The sequence below is a fragment of the Epinephelus moara genome, chromosome 2 (assembly GCF_006386435.1).
Source record: "Epinephelus moara isolate mb chromosome 2, YSFRI_EMoa_1.0, whole genome shotgun sequence".
NCBI lineage: Eukaryota > Metazoa > Chordata > Actinopteri > Perciformes > Serranidae > Epinephelus > Epinephelus moara.
The window spans coordinates 17,203,537-17,229,803 of NC_065507.1; the positions used below are offsets into that span (position 1 = coordinate 17,203,537).

The 26,267-nt window shown below is 41.5% G+C and overlaps 1 protein-coding gene across 2 annotated transcripts in view; it reads left to right on the forward strand.

The window, feature by feature from the left end:
* LOC126409117 (F-BAR and double SH3 domains protein 2-like) overlaps positions 1-26,219 on the forward strand; it is a 93,635-nt gene extending 67,416 nt beyond the window's left edge. For both annotated transcript variants that reach the window (XM_050075058.1, XM_050075065.1), the window contains 9 exons: positions 8,212-8,301; positions 8,626-8,688; positions 15,455-15,589; positions 15,858-15,941; positions 17,609-17,786; positions 18,600-18,820; positions 20,513-20,705; positions 20,799-20,887; positions 21,197-26,219. In XM_050075058.1, the coding sequence (XP_049931015.1) occupies positions 8,212-8,301; positions 8,626-8,688; positions 15,455-15,589; positions 15,858-15,941; positions 17,609-17,786; positions 18,600-18,820; positions 20,513-20,705; positions 20,799-20,887; positions 21,197-21,289 (1,146 nt within the window). In that variant the 3' untranslated portion in view covers positions 21,290-26,219. The remainder of the gene's footprint in view (positions 1-8,211; positions 8,302-8,625; positions 8,689-15,454; positions 15,590-15,857; positions 15,942-17,608; positions 17,787-18,599; positions 18,821-20,512; positions 20,706-20,798; positions 20,888-21,196) is intronic.
* The last annotated feature ends 48 nt before the right edge of the window (positions 26,220-26,267 follow it).

Consider the following 26,267-nt stretch of genomic DNA (forward strand, 5'->3'; position numbering starts at 1 on the left):
TTTCTTTGGATCTCGGCATGATGTCTGTAGCTTTTGAGCATCTTTTGGTCTACTTCACTTTGTCAGGTAGGTCCTATTTAAGTGATTTCTAGATTGGGAACAGGTGTGCAGTAATCAGGCCTGGGTGTGGCTACAGAAATTGAACTCAGGTGTGATCAACCACAGTTATGTTTTAACAGGAGCTGGGGGGCAAACACTTTTTCACACCACTGTATATAGCCATGGTGGTACTATTTAAAAAACTGCTTCAAATAATTAAGTATTTTGTATTGTTTTATTTTTATGTTGTGTTTTCAGCGTGATAGCATAAGAGATATTTTCCAGTTTTATAGCCTGTAGTAACCCGTTGCCTTTCAGGAAGGTGTTGGCTCAGTGTTCGACAGTGTAATACACACGTGTTTAAAATGGTCATGATTCTAATACTGAAAATATTTCATCAAGAGAATTCTGAGTCTTTGACACTTGCGCTAATGTCTGTTCAGCGTAACTGAAAAAAAAAAGATCCATATGCAGCAAACTCACATCAAACTTTGTACCATTACACCCCTAACATTCATGCGAGTAAAATAGAGTGGCTGGTCACTACAATCAGAGAATGATGTGTTTAAGGGAAAAAAGGGGAGTGTGTCTTTGTAGTGAATGACAAATGTTTCATTTTCCCTAAAATATACACTGTAAAATCTCTGGTACACGTTGACGCAACAGTAGTAAACGTTGCATATTGTCTGTATAATATCGCTGCAGCATCACAAACAAGCCCTCTGTTTCTGTGACAACACAAAATGCAGCCCCCCTCCCAGTTTTCCTCTCCACCCAGTGTTTGGGCTGCCTGACTAATTATTTGGTAAATATTTTAAATGCAAACAGCGGTAGTTGGCATTTCAGTCTGCCCCATCTGCACGGTTGATGAGGCAGGGTGAAATTAACAAACACGGGCCGGGATCGATCAGTACACCTTTCACATCTCAGGAGACGTCAAATCAGTCAAGTAATTCGACCATTGTTATCCACGAGGCCCAGTAATCCCCTGGTTTTGCTGCATTCTGTTCGGCTTTCGAGGTTTAAACACACTTTATACAGTTATGTCTGTCTCAGTAACGCAGTGTGACACTACAAAGGTCTGTAAGCATTGCACCTATAACAATCTGAGTGATGATATCCAAACCATCAGATGCTATGATTGCCATTTTGCTTTTATGTCTTGCTCTTTGAGCTTCAACTCCTGTCTTTCCCTCCTCATCCGCCTCTTGCTCATCTTGTGTTCTCTTTTTCCTTCTGCACCCCTCAGCCTTTCCACTCGCCAACATATGTATCATTTATGTATTGATTCTTGATTCACAGTATGAATGAGATCACTGCATCGTCTGTCATTCCTCTGAACTCCATTCTGTCTCTGTTCTCTCTCCAAGGGCTCTATATCTTTTTGCTTTTCATGTCAGTTCCTCAATTGCATTTTCTTGTTTCACTTTGCTCATTCTCTCTCCAACACGGCCTCTTTGCCTCCACACAACCTTTCTAATCAAGCTTTCACATATCTGGCACCCTCTGCTGTCAGGTTCGGTCAAGCAACATTTCACTTCTGGTGTTACCTCTCTGTGTGACCACTATTTCACTTCTTCTTTCCATCCCCTGAGGGGTTTTTACACTTTCTCGTTTAAGCATATCTCAAGTAATCTCACTGCTTTCATCGGTAGACATGCTTTGGGAAGCTATTTTAGTCTCCCTTACACTGCGAGAATATTTTCACAACACTATGGGTAGCTTGTGATCTCACTTTCTACAAAGTAATAGGAGTCTTTTTTATCACAAAGTGCAAACATGCGACCGCACCACCTCTTTCCTATCACTCCTCCCCTCTCTGTGTCTGTCTCTGCTCACACTGTCTGTCTGCTATTCTTTGCTCTCCCAGGCCAGCATTACCTTGAGTATGATGATGAATATTTTATGAGCTCATTTGGTACAAATGGCTTCATCACAGAGCTCTTATCGCGGGATTATAAAGGGAGTGAAAGCAGTACAAAAGACATTCTGCAGGTTTGATTACAGCATTATCTGGATAGTGATTACATCATTCTTTCCTTTAACATGAAGTCTCACCTTCCTCCCATTAAGCATGTTGTTGCAGTGACCATTTTAACACCTTATTAGCAAGAAATGAAGCAAGACTTATATTTAAGATGGAGAGTCAAAGTTTGCATGTACAGTCAATTTGTGAATTTAAATATTTTTTTAGGGATCTGTCTTCAGTGGAGACAGCGTAGTGTGAGTGGGTAATTATCCGGCTTTTACTTTGGTATCAACCTTGGTGTCATTATCAGCTAAAAACTCATTTGTGTTTCAGAAGCAGCATGTCTAAAACACCAGTAAAAGAGACTGATAGCATAGTTGGCCTTGCTGCCTGTCCTCATTAACTGATTTTTTTTTTTTTAAATAAATTGCCTAATTTGCCTAATCTTAAACGCTTTGACGGCCAACTTAGTTTCAGAGTCAGTGATTATAGTTGATGTGTTGTTTGTGCTAAAAGTGTGACCATTTAGTGCATGTCAAACTGCAGGCGAATCCATGAGAAAGATACAGTGTTTAGGGTTATTCAAGATAGTTTTATTTAAAGTTTTAGTAATTGTCTTGTCCCACAATTTTTGTATCTGGATACATAAATATACATGCCTAGAATCATGTACAACGTTTAAGAGCGTACAGAGCTGTTTATTAGCCACTGTTATTTGAAGAATATGTGGAAAAGCCAGGGAGGCTGTTGCCTTTATGGACATAAATAGACACATTGGACTAAGTAGTGTTCATATCATTATGGGGGAGGAGTGAGATGGACTTTAAATTTTTGTAATATGGTCACAAAAGACTTTATCAAAATAAGTATTACAAATCTAAAATTAAAATGTCTCCCCTGTTGTACAAAATCAAATTACAAATTGAAGATACGGTCACCTCAAAGTCAAAAATACAAATTTTTCTTCTTACCTGTTTTACCTATTTATCATCCTTGATTGTTTTGGTGTGAGTTGCAGAGTGCTGGAGATATCAGTTGTAGAGATGTCTGCCTTCTCACAAATTTAGTGCTGAAATTGCCAAAAAAATAAATATATATTTCCGAAATTTAACAGCAATGTCTCTTTCTAGAAATCATGACAGAGTTACTCAAGATAATCCACAGACCTCGTTGTGAGCAGTTTCATGGAGGAACTCTTGTTATTTAGTGAACCACACGCACAGACTGTTTCATGGTGACTCGTGCTCGTGACAGCGTGAGTTGTAAACATTAATGGCATGATATAAATAATAATCCACAGACCCAGACTACACCTGGCAATCATATTACTGCGCAGAAGGAATTGTGCATCTACTCATGGAAGAGACGCTTATGGTAGTGTGAGATGTAATCAATAATGTCGTCCTCCTCAGCAGAGATCATAACATCAGATAGCTAAGTGGTGCTAGGTGAGCTAGCAGTGGATACACACTTTCATCTGTGCAGTGATATAGTTGGCGGGTGTAGTCTGTAGAAAGATAATAAAGCCTACAAGAAACTGCTCACAACAAGGTTTGTGGATTATTATATATATTATGAGTATTAAGAGAAACCAGGCCATGATTTCTGGAAAGAGACATTGCTGTTGTGTTTTTCAAATCTGTTTTTTGGTGTCATCTAGTTCCATTGTATTCAAGAGAAGGTAGACATCCAGACATCCGATATCTCCAACACCCAGTAACTCACACCAAAACAATCCAGATTGATAACTAGCACTACAGGTAAGAGGAAAAATCGGTATTCTTAATTTTGGGGTTGAACTGTCGCTTTAAGAAAAAAGGAGCACGAGAACTAAGAGAAATCAAACTGTTTAAATGTTTTATGCCTTTAAATCTATTCCGCAGTGTTCAACAGTGCGCACCTCAATCTTTAGAAGCATCCTCTTTTTCTCGCCTCTGTTTGAATGGAATCAATAAACACTGAAAGAAAGAGTAGAGTTATGTATCCTCTGCTCTCTACAAGCGTCTGATTTTATGGCCTCTGGCTGAGTGCTTGATAAAAGACTCTGGATACCGAAACCAGAGGCCGTACATGCATTTTCCTGAAATCACTTGAACAGTTATTACTGTAACAAAAAATTATCATCATTAGTAAATGATACATGCTGTGATTGAAGTCAGGGAAAAATTTTCAGAGCATATAACTAAATGTAGTTTAGATTCTTTTATAAATTATATGTGAAGACAGTGTGCTCCAGGCCAGCCTTGTACACTCTAGTGGAGCGTTTGTTTCTATTGAATAACATGCTTCAGAGATGAAGGGAAATCAAGAGGAGAAAAAAAGGCACTAGACTAAAGCGATGCACATATTTTCTTGAGGAAAAAAATCAATTTGAGTCTTAGAAGGTGTGAAATTTGAAGCAAATTGCATCTGCAGTACTTATCCTACAAATATATAAAGTAAATGGAAATGAAGGACCATCCAGTTGTAGTTGAAGTCAGTACAAATTTTCGCCCAAGTCTTACGAACAAATCTATGCATTAAAGCTTTATACTTAGCGGCAAACTCAAAAATTGATCCTGCTAACTTAATATACAGAGTCTGTTTTTGTCTTTCCTCTCTCGCAGCATATTTTAAAAATGAAGCAGAAGTTCCATCTGAGATTTCCCACATTGATATTAAACAATTATTGGCCTCTTCTCTGCTGTTTTCCTCTTTCTAAGGACTTCTCAGAGGATGAGAGAGTGAGGCAAGAGGCTGTCTCCATACTAATGAGCCGTTGAAGGCTGTTCTCTTACTGGCTTCACCAGACAATCTGGCCTCATTAACACGTGGCATCCAAATGCTTCAGACAGCAGATGCATCAAGACAGAGAAAAGATTGTGCACCCAGATACTTTCCAGCACAAGCAAACAGAGCTAATAAGGATCGGAAAATTGATTGGAAGTGTGCGCTCGTAATGTAGGCACAATTTAATCAGCATTGGCATATTAATTACCTTTGGTATACAGAGCACGGGCACAGTCATAAGGGTGTGTTCACATGTAGCATATCTTTGGTCATTACAGTACAGTGCACATATCTTGTCGATAAAAACAGCAGACCAATCAGTTCCCACGCTGTGTAGCTTCTTATATTTGTCTAGTTTCAAATGGATCTCATGTGTCATCGCTTTTTATGATGAGTTCAGCTGCTGTCGTCATCTTTTGAGTGCTGCAGCAGCTAAATTCTTAATGTTTAACGTCTGCTTTCATATGAGTCATATTAAAAAAAGTGTTCCCTTAATTTAGAATAATTCAATGGTAGTTATAGCCAGACGAATCTCTTTGCCTGTCTGTCTCTCCATCTGTATTTCTGCCTACCTTTGTCTGTTTTATTGATTGGTGCTGCCGTCCAGCTGGACTGTCTCTCTGAGGTTGTACAGTCTATCCACCAGTGATCTATACTCACACCACTGCCTCTTTATTCTATTGACTCCTACTGTACAGATGGATGAAAATATATCGCCCATCTTTTTAAACTTTTCTCCTCTTTATTCTGGTATGTTTATGGTCCAGCAGCAACCTTTAGCATTTGTTGGGTGCTGCTAATGGAAAGAAAAAAATGGAGGCACTTAAGGGGCTCAGGTCTTTATTGATCAAAGCCAGGAAGTCTGTCTCGACAGTGTGCTTCTGTTTGTCTGACTGTACGTCTCTGTGGGAGGCAGCTATCAGCTATCAATCTGCTCTGTCAGCATCTGTGAGAAAGGAAAGACAGGGGTAATGAAAGAGGAAATTGATGAAAACAGTGAGAGACAGCAGGAAAAAAGAGAAAGGATGAGAGATGAAAGAGTTGGGAAGAAGAGGCAGAGTGGATGTAAATCTCAGGGGTTTCCCTACTGGTGGTTATAGCCTGATCATATTGTCTCATTAGGAAATAACACGGCACATGCCCAGTGTTTGCAGCTCATTATAAAACAAAGTACAGCAAGAATTGATGAGTTGCCATTTAAACCACATGACACATTCTGGGGTGCAAATGCAGTTCACATCCTTACTCTGTAGTAGAGTGGTGCAGGAATGAGTTAGCATTTTTGCAGCTTTTGAAGTCAGTGGGTCTTTTGAATGGGCTTTGGTTGTGTGATGATGCCCCTCCCATCAGGCAGCTGGCTGACATGGGAGGGGCGTTACCTTGATTAGGCTCACCTGGGCCTCGAGGCTATAAAACTTGGCCTCTCCCTTCTTTCAGGTGACATTCACTGGGCATCATTGTTTTTGCTTTGCACCTTCAGCACCTCCACAGCACACCTGACACACACCCATGCATGGCTTTCATAACTGACTTTGCTGACCTACACACTCCATTCATTATTTAAGTTAAATTTAGTTCAATAAATTCTGCTCGTTTTAAGTGAATCTTTTGTGTGGACTTCCTCATTGTCACATTCACTGAGCCAGTTTGTGACAGTCGGATGCCTAAAATGACAGCCGTGATTAATACACTGAAAGATTTTCACATTTTGTTTTACACCATGATATGATTTTGACTCAATTCAATCCAGGAACCGAGACAATATCAGTAAATATCCTTATTGTCTTTTGACTGCTAGGCTGCTAGCACTGTTTGAATGTTTTGGAAGAAGGTGTGCTTAGATGAAAAATGGTGACACAGATATGCCATGGGAATTTCAAAATAGAGGTGCATCTTGAAGATGATGATATAATGTATTGATGTTCATACTTTGCATTGATGATATTGGATCGTTGATCATTGAATCGATATCGATCCAGATTGATGTGTCATTACATTCCCAGTAAATACCCCACTCATAAATTTTGAAGCCTTTTTGTTATATAGCGAAACACAGCTTTACAGCCTGTGGTAAAAACACTGAAGTCATGCGAACGTCTATAGCATCTATTGTCTATAGCCTAATATGTGATTTTACTTGCTGTCTTTGCATGTACACTTAAAGAAACATCTTGTAAACTTAAGGTATTTAGTGGAATCTAGCAGTGAGGACTGCAGATTGCAACCACATGAAATTTGTCCTGGTTAGGTTCTAGAGATTTTATTTAAAAAGTTATTATTATTAGTTACCCACAGAGGTCTCAGAATAAAGCAGTATCTTGTTAAAAAAAAAAGGGGGGGGGTTCCAATGCTCTTGTTGCAGAGGGATACGAACTATGGTGGCCAACGCAAAATCACAAATGGCCCTATCTAGAGCCAGTTTTTGTTTTTCCCCGTCTTGGCCATGAGAAACATGGCTGTGCAACATGGCGGACTCCGTAGAGGAGACGGATTGTAGATATAAAAAGCTTATTCTAAGATAACAAAAAACAAAACAGTTCTCTGTCCATTTATGCCAATATATCCCCCTAAATCCCAAACACTGGACCCTGAAAGAATCATAAAGGTGGTGTTCATTTGTGAAGATTATCTTGCTGAACAAAACGTGTAAATTCCTTCAACTGTTGTTCGCCACAGATTGTATTTTCTGCAATTATCCGAAATCCTGTTGAAAACTCTCACTTGCTTTTTGTCGAATAAACCAGGGCGATGTTAACTTTCCAGCTGGCCTACAAAAAACATCATCCCCATTGCACTTTATTGAGGTGTATCACGACTCGGCAGTTGCTTATCGTAACGTTTGCTCTGGCATAGGGAGTCACCTGAGGTCCTACTCCCTGCATAACTTTAAAAACCAATTATATATGAGAAATGGCTCTAATCTTGGTGCTTACTGTACACAGTGATGTCTGTCACTGGGAAAGAGGTTGCCACTGCTGAATGAATATAAAGCACTTTTGCAACCTGGAGACCAAATTGACTGCAACTGCTGTAGTCCCAGTAATAAGGCTGGTGAATACCTGCTTTCATCTGTTCAGTGTAAGGAGCCTTCTGGCACTCTCGAGCCTCAGTGAGACATTTTAGGCTTTTACCTCTGCTGATTTAAATTTAATCACATTTTTTACAAGCTCTTATTTTCATAGTTGTGTCATAGTCATGATAAGATTTTACTCAGCAGGTTAAGCGTGGTGATATGGGCACACAGTGACGCTATTAGACAGCGATTAAAAATGGTGGCACTCAGACAGATTTCAAATAGGTCCCTGTTTTACAGTAAATGGTTGTAAAAGTAAAAAAAATAAAGTGATGTTCCTTTTAAGACTGATGCCAGAAAAACTGTGTAACTCTGATATATTAGATGTTTCTAACATTGCTAACCTCTTCTCTCTCCAAAGACAATAAAGTTAAAAGCCGAGGCTCGGTTGGACCTTCTGCGGCAAGTAGGGGTTGCTGTGGATACCTGGCTGAAGAGCGCTATGAACCAGGTGTGTTTTGTCTGAGTGTTGGAAAATATGTGTACGTATAGTGTATATATTGTTTGTGTGTGTGTGTGTGTGTGTAAGCCTCTCCTCTCTGCCTGACTTGTTTCATGTAGGCAAGTGTGAAACAGTGTGTGATAAATGTTTGTGAGTGCATTCATACATACAACTGTTTGGAGTGTGCGTGTGTGTGAGTGTGCATTTAAATCCTTTCACACATTAATTCCAGTTTGTGCAGTGCAGTATGTGCGTGTGCCTGTTTGCAACATGTGTATAACCCCCTCACCCCTCCCCTCCCCCCGCCCCCCACTCTCTCTGTGCATGCTGTAGGTGATGGAGGAGCTGGAGAATGAACGTTGGGCCAGCTACACTTCCCACGATCCCTCACTGTCGGTGAGACTCCTCCCCTCACTGTGCGCGTGTTGCTGCTTTCCCGCCATGCCAGAAGAACTTCGGAAAGCTTGTTAACGAAATTTACTAAATTGTAGACATAACATTAGATCTAATGAGACAACCAGTGTGCCAGTAACTTAAATAGATTTTCAAAGTTGCAGCAGTTTTTGACTTGGCTGGAAAGTGCAAATCTCACACCTATAATTCACAATAGGAGTAGTTCCTTTTCACCACACAACATAATGATTGGTGTTGCATGCATGGTGGCCTCTTTTACCCACTTCAAGACCACTGAATTGTGTCACTCTGTGTTAATCATATATCTATTATCGGCTCGTCATTCTTTCCAACAGTTTTTTCTCCTTGCGCTACACAAACGCTGCACTTAATTCAGCACATTCAAAAATGTCACTTTAAACTCCAAGGCACCGAGTCATCATAATCATAGACTTTTCAGTCTTTATGATTTCATTATAAGTAAAAGCCACCCAGCTAGAATGGTTCTCCTGACAAATCACTTCCTGAATGATGTAAATTGCAAGATAATTGACCTCAGCCCTGCTGCCTAATCATCCGTCACGCCAGTTACAGCCTCTTAAAACGCCCCACTTCCCCATTGGAATACTGATGTAGTCCTCACACAAGTGGCAGCTTTTATTTCACGACCCCTATAGCTTTTATGGCAAGATAGAGCACAGATCTGAAGCCTGAAGGGACCTTTTCTTTATTACCTGTGTAGATGCTCTATGCATGTCGGGGGTGGTGGTGGACGCCCACCCAATACAGCATTCCACCATAAACAAATAGTCTGACATTTTGGGATATACATTCATTAGCTTTGTTGGTGAGAGTTAGATAAGAAGATTGACACAACTCTTTTGTCCGTAAGCTAAATTTGTAGCTAGAGCTTGGTACAGGTTAACTTAGCTTAGCACAGGCACATCCAAATCTATCCAATTGTGGCCCATGGACAGATTTTCAACAGCCTGAGGCTTATTGTTCAAAATATACTATATGTGGCCCACTCCACAATATTGGTTATTCAAGCAAGATCATCTTGCATTTTTTCCGTTCACCTCATAATGCAGAACTGTTAGACAGTTTGTAGACATGCACCAAGTAGGAATGACACAGGCGGAACTAATGTGATTTCATAAACAGACGGTAAACAAGCAAGGGAGCGTTTATATAGCAACAGACATTTCCTGCTAGGTAGCAGACTTGGCCATAGCAAAGAAGCGTAAGGTAGACAGCGAGGGCTGCTGCTTTAAGGAGTGTTGGAAAGTTGAATATATTTTCACTAAAAGATGAAACAGTTGTGTTTTTCTCATTTGTTTATGATTTTAAAAAATATTTTTAACCCAAATGATGTGAGAAGCAGCTGGCCCTTTTAACACAATTAATATTCATATCTTTGGTTGTTTCTAAAACATAATTTCTGTATAGCATTAGAAAATGTCAAAGTGCCGAACTTAAAGGGATTGTTCAGGATTTTTGAAGTGAGGCTGTATGAGGTACTTATCTATAGTCAGTGTGTAACCTTCAGTAGATGGCGGTCAGTGCACTTCCTGTTTGCAGAAACAGACGGGACAAGCTCCAGAAGCTCAGCAATACAATGCTGTGAAGGGGGGTTGACACCAAATCGAACTTTAGCCACCCAAAATAGAAGCCTACATGAAAAATTCACTGTCAGTCTAAGTGGACGGCTTTCACTGCTTTTCTCACAACTGCCAGACAGCCATTTACTTTTTCTTTTTTTTCCTTAAAACTTCTGTATTACTGTGCCGCCATAGCCGTGGACTGTATTACTCCGCAGGTCTGCGGATTGGGTCAGAAAATGCTGTTGCGAGGTCATGCAAAAAAGACATGTTACTTTCGAAAATACCAGTACTTCAGAAATGGTATGTGCTTGTGTTTTTGGTGGCTGTTTAAGAAAGAAAGAGAAGCCATGGTTTCACCGTGTTCCATCCAGCGGAGCGAAGAATGCGCAGAACCAAGCGGAGCGGACGAGCGGCGCAAAGTGACAGGTCTGCGAGCGAGGAACGGAAATTTTCACCCGCTCCGCTCCGCTCACATGCTCTGGCTACATATCATCAGTAGATGGTGATATTAGCCTTACCAGCAGGAAAAGGGTAAAGTTTCGTACTACAACATAAAATGTTGAAGGCTACAGTTATCACAGTGCACCATTTGCTATAGAGTGTGTGATTCCAGCTTAGTTTGCCGCTACAAATGGCTAAAACAAATACGTTGATAAGATAAACACAGCCCATAAAACTTTGGTTGTCTAATAATCAGTCATTATACAATAGTACTGAGAGCCAAAAACTTAATGTAAGGACAACTCGCCATCAGGCCCCTCTGGTCTTGTTTTTTTTTTTTTTCCTTTTTATCCCAGAAAATTGACAAAGATCTGCAAGACACTGGCATCCAGTAAGGTGGGGAGCTCTGGATGATTGGTGATGCAGAGATTTCAGACTGTATGTGAGGCGCTGGCATCCTCTGATTCAGAAAGATCCTGTAGTTTTGTTGCAACCACGTCTGACTCATGGCAGCAGTAGCTCTCTGGGTCCCTGAGCATGCATATAACAGTTCACAGTTAGCTTCTGCTCGCTCTCGGCCTTCAGCTTCCACAGAAGTTTCCCTTCTCTTCTCCCTCTCTCTTTTTCAACCCGTTCAGTCTCCCTCTGCAAAAGTTCTTCTTCTCTGTAATTTGGCTCAGAAAGCTATCCTCTTGTCTCCACAGTGAACGTCACTTTGTCTTTGTTGTCATAATCACTCAGTTTTACTTTCAGTATTTGTTGTGTCTTCTATAAATCACTGACAGTCTGACCCAAACAGCAGACTTGCTGAGTTATACAGTGCACGGCGCAATATGGAAGCTCTATGATTGAGAAAATGTAGTGCCAAAGAAGAGGGCTGTCTGACGGCAAAGTGGTGAAAATACCCTCAATATAGCATCCACTTAGACTGATATTGATTTTTAAATGGGCCTCTTTTTAGGTGGCTAAAATATATTTTGGTGTCAACCCCCCCTTAACAGCAATGTATTGCGGAGCTTCTTGGGTGCTTGTCCCATCTGTTTCTGCAAACAGGGAGTGCACTGACCGCCATCTACTTGAGGTAATACACTGACTATGGATAGGTACCTCATACAGCCCTACTACAAAAATCCTGAACTATCCCTTTAATGTAGCCTTTAATTATGTACAATCACTAACTGAGCCATTTATGTTGTGCCCATGTGTGTGTGTGTGTGTGTGTGACTGGATGTGTACCTGAATTATGGACATTTATATACATTTATGTTTGTGCATTTGTGTGTGCGTGTCTGTCTCTCCATCGGGTACACATGAGGGGAGGAGAATGTGCGTCCACGACAAGGAGTGTGATCCCATATGGGACTTTGTGTTGGAGATGTCTGTCTTTGTGCGTGTGTGTCTGTCAACAGGACTAAACATAGTCGGTCTGCTCCATCGGAAGCACTTGACATTCTGCTCACATGATATTGCAGCACGCAGCTAACACCAGAGAGAAAGACAGAGAGAGATACTGAGCATGAGAAAGTCTGGGCAATGAGGGCGTTCTAGGAAGAGACACATGGAGAGACGGGATGATGGAGGGAGCTGTGCGGTGAGAGAGAGGGAGTGTTGAAGAGACAATTAGAGAAGCAGGAGAGAGTTGAGAAAAAGAGGAGGTGGTGTAATGAGGAGGAGAGGGTGAGGGGGAGAGGTGAGGAGGGAGTGATAATGTTGAAGTAAAATTGGATGCAGAGGTGAGAGAGACAGCGGGATCGTGAAAAACAGAAGAGAACATAGAGGAGCATACTGTAAGGCCGCGGTTCCACAATTAGAACTGGCAAATGTGCACAAACAAAATGGTGACCAAAACAAAGAGCTGTGTTTACACAATTCCGTGGACTTAAAGACGTATTTCACTGCTGGAAGGATGGTCTTTTCATAAAACTAAGTTGTCTCTGCTGTAGAGGGATGCAAATACTTTTTAAATCGATGCTTCATGACCAGAAAATCAGAGGAAAATGGCTGTGGCTACCAGAATGCAAAGTGCCACACTGCTTGGCCATTTTGACACAGGAAACGATATGGTGGCCTGCTGGTAACAAATAACAGTTAAACAGTAAGCTAAAACATGTTTCTAAAAACATTTTAAATGAGAAATAGGCAATGTAGTAACAGAATCTTGGTTCTTATTTATTCAGCGGTGCTTAGTTTGACAGTTTGAGTTTTTTGTTTTTCAAGATTTTTTTGGGGCTTTTTGCCTTTATTTGTTGGACAGTCTAAGTGTAAAGAGGGGAGAGAGGGGATGACATGCAGCAAAGGGCCCCGCGCTGGAATCATGCCCACGGCTGCTGCGGCAAGTGCATTGCCTTTATATATGGGACGCCTGCTTTTCCCACTAAGCTACCGGGTGCCCCTGATCTCAGTTTTTTCAACAGTTTGGTTCCCACATCTTGCTCACAAATTCTCGTATTACAGCCAAACTGTACACTAAAATGTGTTTCTGGAGACATTTTAGGCAAGAAAAAGGCAATATGGCAGCAGAATCTTGGTTTATATTTGATCAGCACTGCCTAGTGTTACCATTTGGTTTGAGAGAGACAGAGGTGGCTCTCGATCCACTCTTGTACTCTTTGTGTCCATGGTATAGGGCTGCCCCTGACTAAAAATTTTCCTAAGCTAAGTAGCTAATGGGCATGTAGCTGTAAAGATGATACGTCATGTTTGTAGTCAACAAATGATAGGCAAATGTTTGCCTGCAGAGTTTACATATCACCTTGGGTTCGTCCTTCACCTTCTCAAAATGATCCCACACTTTGGATTTCCTGCCCGACATGTTATTAACAAGCCTGCGGAATAACTGCAGGTACCAGCCCTGGAAATTAACGAGACTCCTGCCTGACTGCTGAGCGTGTCCACTTCCTGTGTCTTCCCTTCCAAATTAAACTCCCACATGGTCCAGACATGCAGGTTTTGATTTATTTTGACAAGGCCCAGCTCCTAATAGAGTTTCACGTTTTGTTTGAAATCTTGCCGACTAGTGACATTTCTGGTCGACAAACGTTTGGTCGACTTCCAGACTTACACACACACCATTTTAATTTTGCCATGTCCCATGAACTAGTTGTCGTAGGGAGGCATCTATAGTGACATGATTGTGAGGTTGTGTGTGTGAATGCATGAACATGTTGATGCATTCCTGTCAGTGGTCACAGCTTTCGTGAATTCACGCTTGTTTTTAAAGTTTTCTTTCAGCTCTTCCTTGCTCTATTTATAAAATAAATCTGTTGGAGGCTAGGCTTGTCGAAAACCCCTCCATCTGGCGTGGGTGTCATTAAAAGAACAGACCAGGAGGCACATTGAGTTTTCAGGCATTTGACAGCAGTTCAACAGCCTTTGATTTTATTTGGAGTGTACTGGAGCCTTCAGAGACTGACAGCGGTGAAGAAAGAGGGATTATAATGACAAGGTGTAACAAGGGAAATGAAGAGAGAGAGAGAGAGACGGAGAGGAGGCAGGAAACAGCAGGAGGGATTGTTAACAGCAGTTTGCTGATTACGGAGAGGTCAAGAAGTGACCGATGGTCAGAGAGGGGAGGAAGGATGGATGGATTGTGAATAATAATCTGCAGAAAGAGAGCAAAGAAAAACAATGAGAGTGGGGAGCAGACACTTCCCCCGACCCTCTCTTCTTCCCATTCAATTTTATTAATACGACGATGAAATACTTTAAGCCATGAACCCGCAAGTCCCTCAGGCAGCCGCTGCCTTCATTACGATATCACTTTCACAGTTATTACTTCCCGGAGCCATAAAAGTGTCCATTGGTCTGCATCTGGGCTGTATTGGTACACACACTGAGATGTATTTTTGGTGATATTTTATTGGGTTGTTACCGAAATACACGCCGGTCATTTTACTTCAGGGATGAAATGGAATTGGCCCCGAGGCTGTGCACGTTTAAATCAATGCAGAAAAGTGAATGAATAACACAACAAACTTATCAACGAGCTTTTATAAGTGTGTGAATGTTTATTTAGCGAACACCTTCGGAACACACCTGGAGGTTATTTATTTCCCCAGGGAATGGGTTCCCATTCATATACAAAACACACACATCTGTTTTATTCTGCACCGGTGTTGAGTTTACTGTGTCAACAGAAATCTGATGACTAAACACAATCACTTGGGAATGGATAACACAAGCACCCAAACACACACTCTATTGTTGCGGCCGGGTCAGCTTGCTGCGTGTGATAGATCTTTCTACCAGCTGGATCACATGACCATCATATAAGCCAGTGAAATTCTCACGGAACAAAAGAGGGAGGTGCTGGATCATATGAAACATTAGTCCCTCTACACCTGTCTCTATAAGCTGTAGTACCCGCACAGAGCAGGACAGAGAAACCCTGGCAGGAAGCAAAGGTAAGCAGTGCTATAGATGAGATTGTAACGCCAGCACAGAGAGTGCAGACAGACAGGAAGAGAGGGGAAAGGTAACAAGTGAAAGTTTTGTTACATGGACAGACCTAGCAGGTGTAGATACCAGCATAGACAAAGAAAATAACACAAGTCAACAAGGTGGGCGTCACATCAGGATATATAATTTTTGTGTATTTGGAGAACTCTTTGTGTACTTGATCTTTTTTTATCCCGGAGCTGTAAAGGTGAATGGTGCTTTTCTTATTTGTCCTTGTACTTATCAGAGGTTCTGACATTATCTGGCTGTGTGTTTGTGTGTTAAAGGGCACAGTGGACTTGGAGCGTGAGGAGGGAGAAGAGTGTGAAGAGAATATGGAGGTTTTTGACGACAGCAGCTCCAGTCCTTCGGGAACCCTCCGAAACTACCCGCTAACCTGCAAAGTCCTGTACTCATACAAGGTACAAACCCAACACACACAGATTACCCTTCTGCGGTTACCTGGTCACACACCTATCAAATGTCAGTAGTTCACCCATGCATGTAGTCAGGTAAGCAAAGTTGAATGCCACTGTTGCATATATGCTGATGAATGTGAAAAACCGTGACTTTTTCTAGCAGGTTAAAATGAATTATTAATGATGGACTCAGTCTAGTGTGGAGGGTTTTTACTGTATGAATGTCTCGTCTTGCTCTGTCTTTGACACTGTTGCTGTGTCTCTCCCACAGGCCTCTCAGCCGGATGAGTTAACTATTGATGAACAGGAGATGCTGGAGGTCATTGAGGACGGAGACATGGAAGACTGGGTCAAGGTGCACAAATACACACACACATGCAGTGATCACACAGATGTGCAGAGTTGGGCAATATGATGATATAAACTGTGTGGTGGTAGAAATATGTTGGCAGAGATTTGGCAGAATCAGAATCAGAAATACTTTATTGATCCCCGAGGGGAAATTTTGATTTGTTACAGTCGCTTCGATGTAAAGAACAGAGAATGATCAGAAGTAAGAATAAGAGTATGAAATAAAAGTATGTAAATATAAAGCAATAAAGTAAAATAGAAATGAAAATGTGCATTAAATCAAATAAAAATGGAATGTGCATTATGCTACGGTGTTTAACACTAGTACTTAAGATATTAAGTACTACTACTTAGTCACTGTGCCTACATTATATACATCAATGAAATAAACAAGAATAAACATGAATAGAATACCAGCAATACCGTTTCTACAGCAGGAGCAATTTGGGGCAGAGTTCTTGCGTGATCTTGTGATTCTCTTGTGATCTCACAGTCTCGCGAATCCTGCTTTCTCGCAAGGTAACATGATTTGGGCAGACATGGAGGGCGAGAGCAAAGGTTGAAACACAGTAACAGGTTACTACTCAAACACAATTATTGTCCTCAGCACCCTTAAAGATTTTATTTTGAAAGGATTTTAGTTTTACTGTTTTGAATTTTTTTTAAGTGTTGCTTCATGTGAGGCAGCTGAATTTTTGTTTGTATAGAAGTTCCAAAAAAAGACAGTAATCCAATGTGATAAGTGCAGTATGATTATTTAAAACTATTTCTTAATTTAATTTACAGAACAATTACTATATTGTGATGTATACCGTTACTGTGATATGAATTACATATATCATGATAGAAGATTTTTGCCACATCACCCAGACCTACATTGCGCTTACAGTTATACAACAGAAGCATCAGGGTGTCTACAGGTCCCTTGAATACAAACAGAGCAGCCACGCACATCCAAAAAATGAAAAAGGTGCTGGACTAAATGAATTAAACTGAAAAGACAAAGAAAAATCCGCACACTTAAGCTCCCTTCAGGTGCATTTATTCCACCAACCTGGAGTGACGTTTCGAGCCACAGGTGCCCTTCTTCAGACCCTACAGGGAGTCTACAGGTCCCTAAAATGTCTTAAAATTCAGTATTATAAATATTATACCTTTATGTCTTAAATTTTAGTTTGTGAGGTTTGAATTGAAATGAGTCGAGCTCTTCTGTGTGAAAGTCCAATTTTTTTATGTAACAGATCTTTAAACATACTACTGAACATAATACTACTTGCACTTATCTTTTGGCAAAATGTAAATTAACCTAACTCACTTTAATGACCATATTCCTTCATAAAATCTTCTCCTGCACAGTGTACTACATATATACTACTTACCTTTGTACTTACCTGCAGTGCTTGAATAAGAGAAAGAAGATTAGTCCAAAAATCTGTCTTTAAATTTGGTTTAAAATCGTCTTTAAATGGTCTTAAAAAGCAATAAATGTAAGTGTCTGATACCTGCAGGCACCCTGAGCATTATCTCTCGAGCTCTGTGTGTTTATCCCGTGCGTTTCACAGCCTTGCGTGGCTCATTGGTGCTTAATTTTCTCCTGCCATGCATGTTTTCATGTTGCCTTTCTTCATTGTTTTTATTGGTTGTGTTTGTGTGTTCGTGTGTGTTTTCCAGGCTCGCAATAAGACAGGTCATGTCGGCTACGTCCCAGAGAAATACCTGCAGTTCCCGACTTCCAACAGTCTGTTGAGCATGCTCCAATCTCTGGCTACGCTTGATGCTCGATCACACACCTCGTCCAATTCCACCGAGCCAGAGCTGCACTCCGGCTGCATCAATGGAGACACAAACAGTGAGTGCACTGTCAACCTAGGGATGTTAAATTAGTCTTTGACATAATTAAACTACGTGCCAGGAGTTTTAGTAAACAAGCTAGTTCCAGTTGTACCAGTGTGAATGAGTTTTTTTCTTCCTGTAATGAGGTTATTATGCGCCACTGATTAAGGCATTTTTCTCTTTACTGCTCCACTGGAGTAGCTCCGAATTCAGCTGTAAACACCACTCAATTTGCAAAGCAGAGCATTATTAGAATAAGTAAGTGTGGGTTGTCTACCTTACAGGGTGAAACGAGATAAAAATATTTCTATGGTAGCAGTACTAAACAGAAGTGTAAAGGCAAAACCTGAAGTGTGTGCGGGCCACTGTTCAGTAAAAACCTGCAGGCAGCTTCCACAAGCTCTGTCCCTCCTGATTTCCTTTTCATCCATTTATATTTTGGCCGCTGTTTTTCCACATCAACCTTTAAATAAGTAGAAATGTTTGTCACTGCCACAGCAGTTACTGACTGGAACAGAAACAAGAGTGAGGCAGTTGTATGAAATTGTTTCTGCAACATTATTGGTGCATCCACACCACATCTTTCTTCTTCTACTGCCCTTCCTCCAACCCCCTTCCTACGGTGTCTGCTCTACCTGAATGCGTGGGCAAACTCTGTCACCTAATTATTATTTCTCTCTGTCTCCTCTGTATCTCCCTCTCTCAAGCGGTGTGTACCATTCTCTTAATAACAATGATGGCCAGGCAGAGGAGGGACTACATTTTCCCAAGAGTAATTATTCCTTCTGTGTATCTTACTGCTCTTTGTCTCTCTCATTTCTGTCCGCAGTGATGTACGTCCGTGCACTTTATGATTACGAGGGCCAGGCGGATGAGGAACTCTCCTTTTCCGAGGGAGCTGTGATCCGCCTGTTGAGCCGTGACACTCAGACAGACGACGGCTTCTGGGAGGGGGAGCTCAACGGACGGGTGGGCGTCTTCCCCTCCGTGCTGGTAGAAGATCTCACTGAGAATGGAGAGACCAGCGGAGGAGGGCCGGGTGACATACAGGTACATTGATGCGCTCAGACACAGTGATGAGTTTCAGAGATATTAAGTCAGGGGGAAGTGACACAAGCAATCTTAGACTCGAACACAGTGTGTGCAGATTGAAAATGGAGACATACTCCCACTTAAGTAACAAACAGACACTCAACGCATCATTCTTGAGGAGCTGGAAATTTGGTCTTATCAGTCTTTCCTCAGGGCAGAAATACCAAGCACATGGTGTAGTCTGGTGTGCCATTTCCCCCCCTCCCCTCCTCTCTTCTCCTCCCTTTCCTGGCTGATGTCCAGTACATCTAACAGCAGGGCAGAGTTCACAAACAGTGGATCAGAGCTGCTGTGTTCCTGCAGCGCTCTGATAAAAACCCTGCGCTGCAATCACAGAAAGAAGTCTTATCTGTGGCTCAGAGTGCTGCCCTATTAGTGGTTCAGCAACAGGAAGGATACAGCCTCTCCCTTCCGAAAAGCCTGTAGACATAACACACACCGCAACAGCTCTAATGTCTTTTAAGTGGCATGTGGGGGAGATTGTTAAAAAAAAAGTTGAATCCTCCTGGTTGCTGCCACGGAAACGGTAAAAGTTGTCTGCAATATTTCTGCAGGGTATCCCTTATAGGATTTCTAGTGTTTTGTTTTTTTTCAACGATGGATGAGATTGCTCTAATGTGAAAGGGGCTGCTTCTGGTGACAAACCCACATCCTACATCACGTGACTCTGCAGTTCCACTCAGCTCTATGAAGTGTTTTAGCATCTTTAAGTCCGTACACTACCTGCTTAGCAACAAACAGCAAACAGACAACGTTAGCAACTAGCTGGTGGAGCTGAGGAGCATTTAGAGAGACCGATGTTCCCCTCAGGAGATAGTGGGGACGAACAACAGAATGAAAAAGAGAGTGACTATTGGACTTTCATTTATCAGGTGAACAGAGAAACGACTCCAAGTGAATGCTGATGTCGCTCCTGTTGTCGCCTGTTAGTGATGGGCAGATTGCTTGGCCTCAGGTATTGATGCTTGCAGCTTTCTCGTGAACTGCCCATCGAAACAACTTTATTTGACACTGTGCTCCCTTAAGTTCTGAAATAGTTGCATCTCCTAGCAATGCCAGATTATATGTGTCAGCTGCAAACAGCTAGCAATGTGGGACCAGATTATTTCCTGGAAAGAAAGCGTTCACTCCAAAAGTTACATTGCTAATGCTTGAAATGTTTGAGTTGCTTCAATACTGTACCGAGTGACAAACAGAGAGCTGTACCCAGCGTGCTGTTCAGCGGTGTAACAGTTAATAGGGGTCCCCTCTTAATACTTGACACAGTATTTACATAACACAACACTAATGAATATGCCGAGGATCTCAAGAGCGCACACTCGACACTGCACCTCCGTGGCTCCTCAGCGATACACCCACCAAGTGTGAAGTCTTTTTCTTGAGGTCAAGATGAGTCTAATTATAGTCCGGTCAGTTTCAGCCAATTAATTTGCATTAGAATTGATTCAAAAACACAATTTTACACACAAAGGCGGTCTAAACTTCACTTAATGTGAAAGAGGGTGTTGTTTTGGATGCGTTTGGTCCATTCTGCATATTGTTTAGCAGCAACTTAATGGAATTGAGGACAGCAAGGGACTTATTTTTGACATCAGAGCTAAACCGCAAATTTTTAATCATGTATTTGTCTCTTTCTATCCTTTTCTCCAGATTTCTCCATCTCTGAAGTTGCCATGTTCTTTGCCACCTCTCCCGCTATATGACCAACCTCCCATCAGCCCCTTCACCAGCCCCGAGACCTCCACCCCGCCTCCTCTCCCACGATCACCCTCCACGGCACTCAACGGGGAGCACAAGCCTCCACCACCTGCCTCGTCACACAAGGGACCGCTAACCTCCCACAGTAAGACACACACACACACACAAAAGTTGAGTTGATGTCATTGTGGCTTTTTACCGTAAGTTTTTTAATCTCTGTCCTTCTCTCCCACTATAGATCAAAGCTCTGGCAAGAGTCCAGTGTCTCCAGGATTTTCTCAGCCACTGCGCTTCACCCCTGAAGGAGGGCCAAGCAAACTACGACCTGTTAGTATAAAAGCTATTCAAGAAGTGTGTTTTGTTTAATCAATAGTGAAAGTTATCGTTAATTGCAGCCCTATATAACACAAAGTGTTGATTAAACTGCCTGTGAATCCTAGTTATGATATCAATTCAGACTACTGTGTTTATTTTTAAGAAGGCTCTAAAAGTAGAGAGTAAATATTCCTTACTTTTTGCATCCCACAGCAGGAAATGATCTGTTTGTCAAATTAAGAAAAGTAGGCCATCTCCTTCCCCCTCACTTTGCCTTTTTAAAAAAAAATATATTTATGATGCTTTCTTTCACTGCTGCAGGTGCGAGCTGCTCCTCCTCCCCCCAAACAGCACCCCCGCCGACCGCAGGAGAAGAGCGACAAGACGGAGGAGGTGGAGATCACACTGGTGTGACAGACAGAGAAGCTGGCAGGCAGTTATAGAGACAGAAAAAATAAAACCAGATGACAGACAGACACATCCTACAGGCTGGGGAACTGAACTGCTCTGAACTGAAGTCAGCTTAAACAAAGTGATGTGAAGTAAACCGAACTGAACCACGTCCGACGCCCCCCTCCCCCCCCGGCCTCTCCGCATCTTCTCTCATCCTCAAGTTGAGGAGGGGAGCGAAGAGAGGGAATGAAGGCAGAGTATCCAATTAAATAATCTCCGTATTAGCTTTCTAATGAAGTGCAGCAGTAGCCACCCCCACGTCCCCCTCCACCCTCCCACACCTGTCCTTCCATTCTTGCCTTAAAACTTTACCTCATCGGGCAGCAAACCAGAGCACACTGAAGAGGAGGAAGAGGAGGAAGAATGTTTAGAGAGGGGGAGTGCGAGGGAAAGTTAATGATGGGTTTGGCAGGTTTTCTTTTTTTTTTTTCTTGTTTCGCTTACTTCATGATACTGTAAAGCAGTTTATCTATCAGCACAGGAAGTCACTTTTTTCACTCACTTTCGAACAAAAAATGGAACATTAAAAAAGTTATGGAGCCCTGAGACTGACAAGATTTAGTAAAGGATTATAGGACAAGTCAAAAATATAACTTACTGCATACTAATATTGCTAGGCAAAAAAATAAAATGGATTGTTAAAGAAAAGTACGACATTGTACTTAATATTGAATCGTTTGTTGTCTTCCCCAAGCAACATTTGCTTTTCTTAAGCTCTTCTTAGGCAAAAGACATTTAAGAAAGACAGTTGCTTATGTTTGGAGCAAAGGAGACTTTGTGGCCAGCTGCTTATCTGAAGCTAACTGTCTATAAAACTACACCAGCCAGTGCTTATTAATGATCCACATACTGTACCGCATACTGCTGTAGCATCATTGTATGCATAGCTAGCTAGAGCTTGGAACCTTTTTTGTCATTTATTTTGAGAAAAGACACATAAGATCACATACATCTGCAAACTGTCGAAGATGACACAATATATTCTAAGACTTACATCCATCATGGTCCTTGATACAGAGAGAGCACTTATAGATGAAAATATTATGAACGTAGAAGCGTGTCTCTGAAGTCTGTGAAATTCTAATTAGCATAGTAACATAGCAAATAGCTTGCTGGCGAAAATCAGCCCCCTGGGAAGAGCGCCAGGCTTTGAAGCCATTTTTTGTAGTGGCTAAACAGTGGAATTACAGTACCTGAGTCCATCAGGTGGTGCCAGTGGGCCCAAATATACTTGGTCTCATAGACTTACATTGTTAGAAAGATGTCTGTAAATCAGTAGCTCATTTGTTTAAGCGTCACCACCCCCACAAACTTTCACTGTAAGAATTTGATCCGTTCGTTCCAATAACATTTTGAAAGTCTGTGCAAGATACATTGTCTGGATGCACTGGGACACATCGTCAGTGATGTGACCTGGGGTCATCGGGTGTTTTGGGTCTGTCAAAATCAGACACTCTCACCCAGGCAACATAGTTGGGGTTGATCAGGCCCTGACCTGACTCCCAGCAGCATGTGCCCACAGTTCAGCTCTCTTAATTCAAAGCCACAGTGACTTCCTCTGTGACTTTGCTTGTGGATTGGATGCCCCTCTTCTTTACCACCCAATCGGTTGAAGACTTTGCAGAGAGAACGTCTTGCAAAGCCTTTACCTTCCACCTCTATGGGTTCATAGTGTGTCTTCCAGCTTCCTCTCCATTTGTCAGAGTTCCAGTTCCAGCATAATCAGCGCAGAAGAGCTGCACAATAATATGATTTTATCCCCATTCAAGTCAGCGGAAGGCTATACAGGAAGTTAGCTATTCAGCTCGTGAAAGTCTATAGCATGCTTGCTCCATGGGCCCAACAATAGAGAAGATGTGGGTAATTTGTACATGAGAAGTCGAACTTTTTGGCTTCATACACCACTGAGCAACTTTCCAAAGCTGTATCCATTTCTCTTTATACAGCCGTGGCGTAAATGCTTTAGTTATTGTTACAAGAGTTTAGACTCTAACGCTAGAGCAGTATGCCGTACAGTATGTTGCTGATTAACATTTGGTGCAGTAGCTGGTGCAGCTCTATGATAAAAGTCAGTTTCAGCTTGGTAGTTCACAAAAAAGGCTAGCTAACGTTAGGGGGAAAGAAAAATAGGGAAGAAATAAATGAGTAAATCTGTGCCAAAACCAAAAAACAGACAAATAAATGAGTTTAAAGATGAACTGGTGAAAGATATACCATAAATAAAAGTAAGGTAAATTGTGTTTTTTACTTGTCTGATACCCTTTACCATAGTTTTGAGTGTCTGGGCTACATGAAGTGTAAGCTCGACGAGAGTCAGAAAGTACAAAACTTGCCAAACGTGTCATGAATATGATTGACAGCTGGGTGCAGTTGGGGTCAAAGTAAATGGACAGAGAAACTTGGTGGTGTGTGGACGCACTGTTCCCCCCTCGCCAGCCCTTCCCTTGCCATATATAGTCCTTATCATCATACGTATTCGATGTGTATTAGTACAGTACATTACTGTTGTCATAGGAATGTTATGCACAGCGTTTCATATAGACTAACTCAGCTGATTGAAATACCATGTCTGATATGTAGTGGAAGTTTTATCCTCATCTTATTCTGAAAGGGCACTGTAAATACAGTATGAAGGAGAGCTGAAAGAAGAGGAGGGAAGGATGAATGAACAAGAGAGAAGAAGGAGGCTGGATCCTCCTCTCTGCTCTTTTCTCCGCCTCTCTTCCCACCCTCCCTTTCCTCTCTCCCTCCCTCCCTCTTTTCTCTAATGTCTGTTATGTCCATTGGCAGTCAGTGTGAATCGATGGTTGTCATATACACACATACAGTTGCATTATATTACGCACACGTCGCTATATCTTCTCTCATTCTGTGACCCTCTGTGTGCTTGTGTCGCTGATTGGTTCAGGAGGAGGCCGGTGGTGCCTTCAGGAGGCGCTGACATTGTTGGTATTCACTATGTGGTGATAAAGAGAAGTTTTATTTGAGATGATATAGACACTGATCGCATTCGGGGTCAGGAGGTTTTATTAACCACAGAATGGACTGTATAGCTTTTATCCCTACAGATCATATCTCCTCTCACATGACTGTGTTCATTTATAACACCGATCAGTTCACCTATCACATATATCCTTGTTTATTTGACACACATTACACTCACAGGTGTTATTTTCTCTTTTGTATGCCAAGCAACTCCATCACGTCCATAAAAAAAATAACCTGTATCATTTCCAATTTGATATCACCCCCAGGTTTTCCTGTGATCACATGGTGTAGAAACAGACAACAAAAGAGATGTATAAAGCAAATGCATCATGCTTAATGGACAGAACTAGCAAATGACATTCAAACGGAGCTAAGTACAATTCTGTTGTGTTCTTTTTTACTCAAAGTAAATAAATCCCCCCTCAAGCCTTTAAAACTCCTCGCCTAAAGGGCAGCGTAGCACTTTTATTTATTTGTACCTTCCCTGAAAAGTAGCAGTACCTTAACATAGCGTCAGAATGGACGGAATAGACTCTGATAAATCACTGTAGTTTATTCTTTTCATTCTGATTCTGTGGCGAATCCTTTTTGTTTCAGTGTGACTGATGTTTATTTTTTATCCCCCACTCTTCCAAAGAGATAGAGAGATAATTGTGGACAATGTAAATTGATGTTTTGCTAAACTTATGAAACAAAAAACATGATTATAATAAGAGACGTTTGGAATGAAGACGTAGAGAGACAATGTGGTTTTATAGTCTTGAGACGAGCCCGTGTGTGATTGTTTAAAAGATGAGAGGATCAGATGTGAAGATGTGTCCCAGTTTCCTCCTCCATATTTATTCCAAACAGGGTTTGATTTTGTAGAGCGCTAAAGTACACTCAAAGATGCAGATGTTGGAGTGTGGTGTTGATGCACAGCACTGCTCCAAACACACAGAAAAAAGAAAAGAGGGAGCTCCTGCACCCTGTTTTAAAACAGCTCCAGACATATTACAGAAAATAACAATAAGCGTATCTATCTATGTTGCTTTCTCCTTTCTCCTAAGCTCCAAAGTTGCAGTATCATAGCACATTTCCTGTTGATACGCAACTCTAAAGTATCTTAATTTCTTGTATAAAGTGCACACTGTTTAGTAATAATATGCAGCCTGGAGTTGGGGCACAGCTTTAGACGTTTTGTAAGATGGGAAACAAACTAATCTGGGCTCAAACTAATCGATTCCCTCTTTGCAAGGTGCAGGTGAATTATGTCAGACTGAGAAAAGTGATGCAAGAAATGAGGACAGTGCTAAAAAATCTATATTTTTGCATCAGCTTTTAGAAACATTTTGTGTAGCATCCACATCCCGGAATGAGTTGCAGTTTCAGATCCAAACCTCCGCTCCCCTGCTGCTGTAGGAACTGGCACTGACTTGTGACAGCGTGGTCAAGGCGACTTGAGCAGCAGCCTCTCCTTCATCTCTCTGAGCTTTCAGACTCGTTTGAAGTTTATGGTTTACAGCAGAACTTCCCGCCATAGACGCTCAATCAGTCTTTCTATCACATATAAAATTAATGACTTTTTGTTGCCAGTTGCCACTTTGATCAGGATTATTTCCCCCTCTCTCACAGTCCCTCCGGTCCGCCACAGTGTTGAATTATTTGGTATGAGCCTGTTTTTGGGGGTTTTTATGTATTATATAATTCTTTTATTTTTCATCCTTCGATTTGGAGCGGCTTCACAGCTGCCGCTATTAACAACTGGCCTTCTCTGTCTTCATGGACTGTTGCCATGGTGACAATAATGAGAACAGGTGCAAAAGTCTTTCTGCATATTATTATTGGCTGTACAAAAAAACAAAACAAAGTTTGTATTTATTGTGTACAAATGTTAATTAATAAAAAAAAATATTGAAAAGTTGTTTCTGAGTTTCTTGAGTTTCTGTTGGTCTGCCCTACATATTTGAGT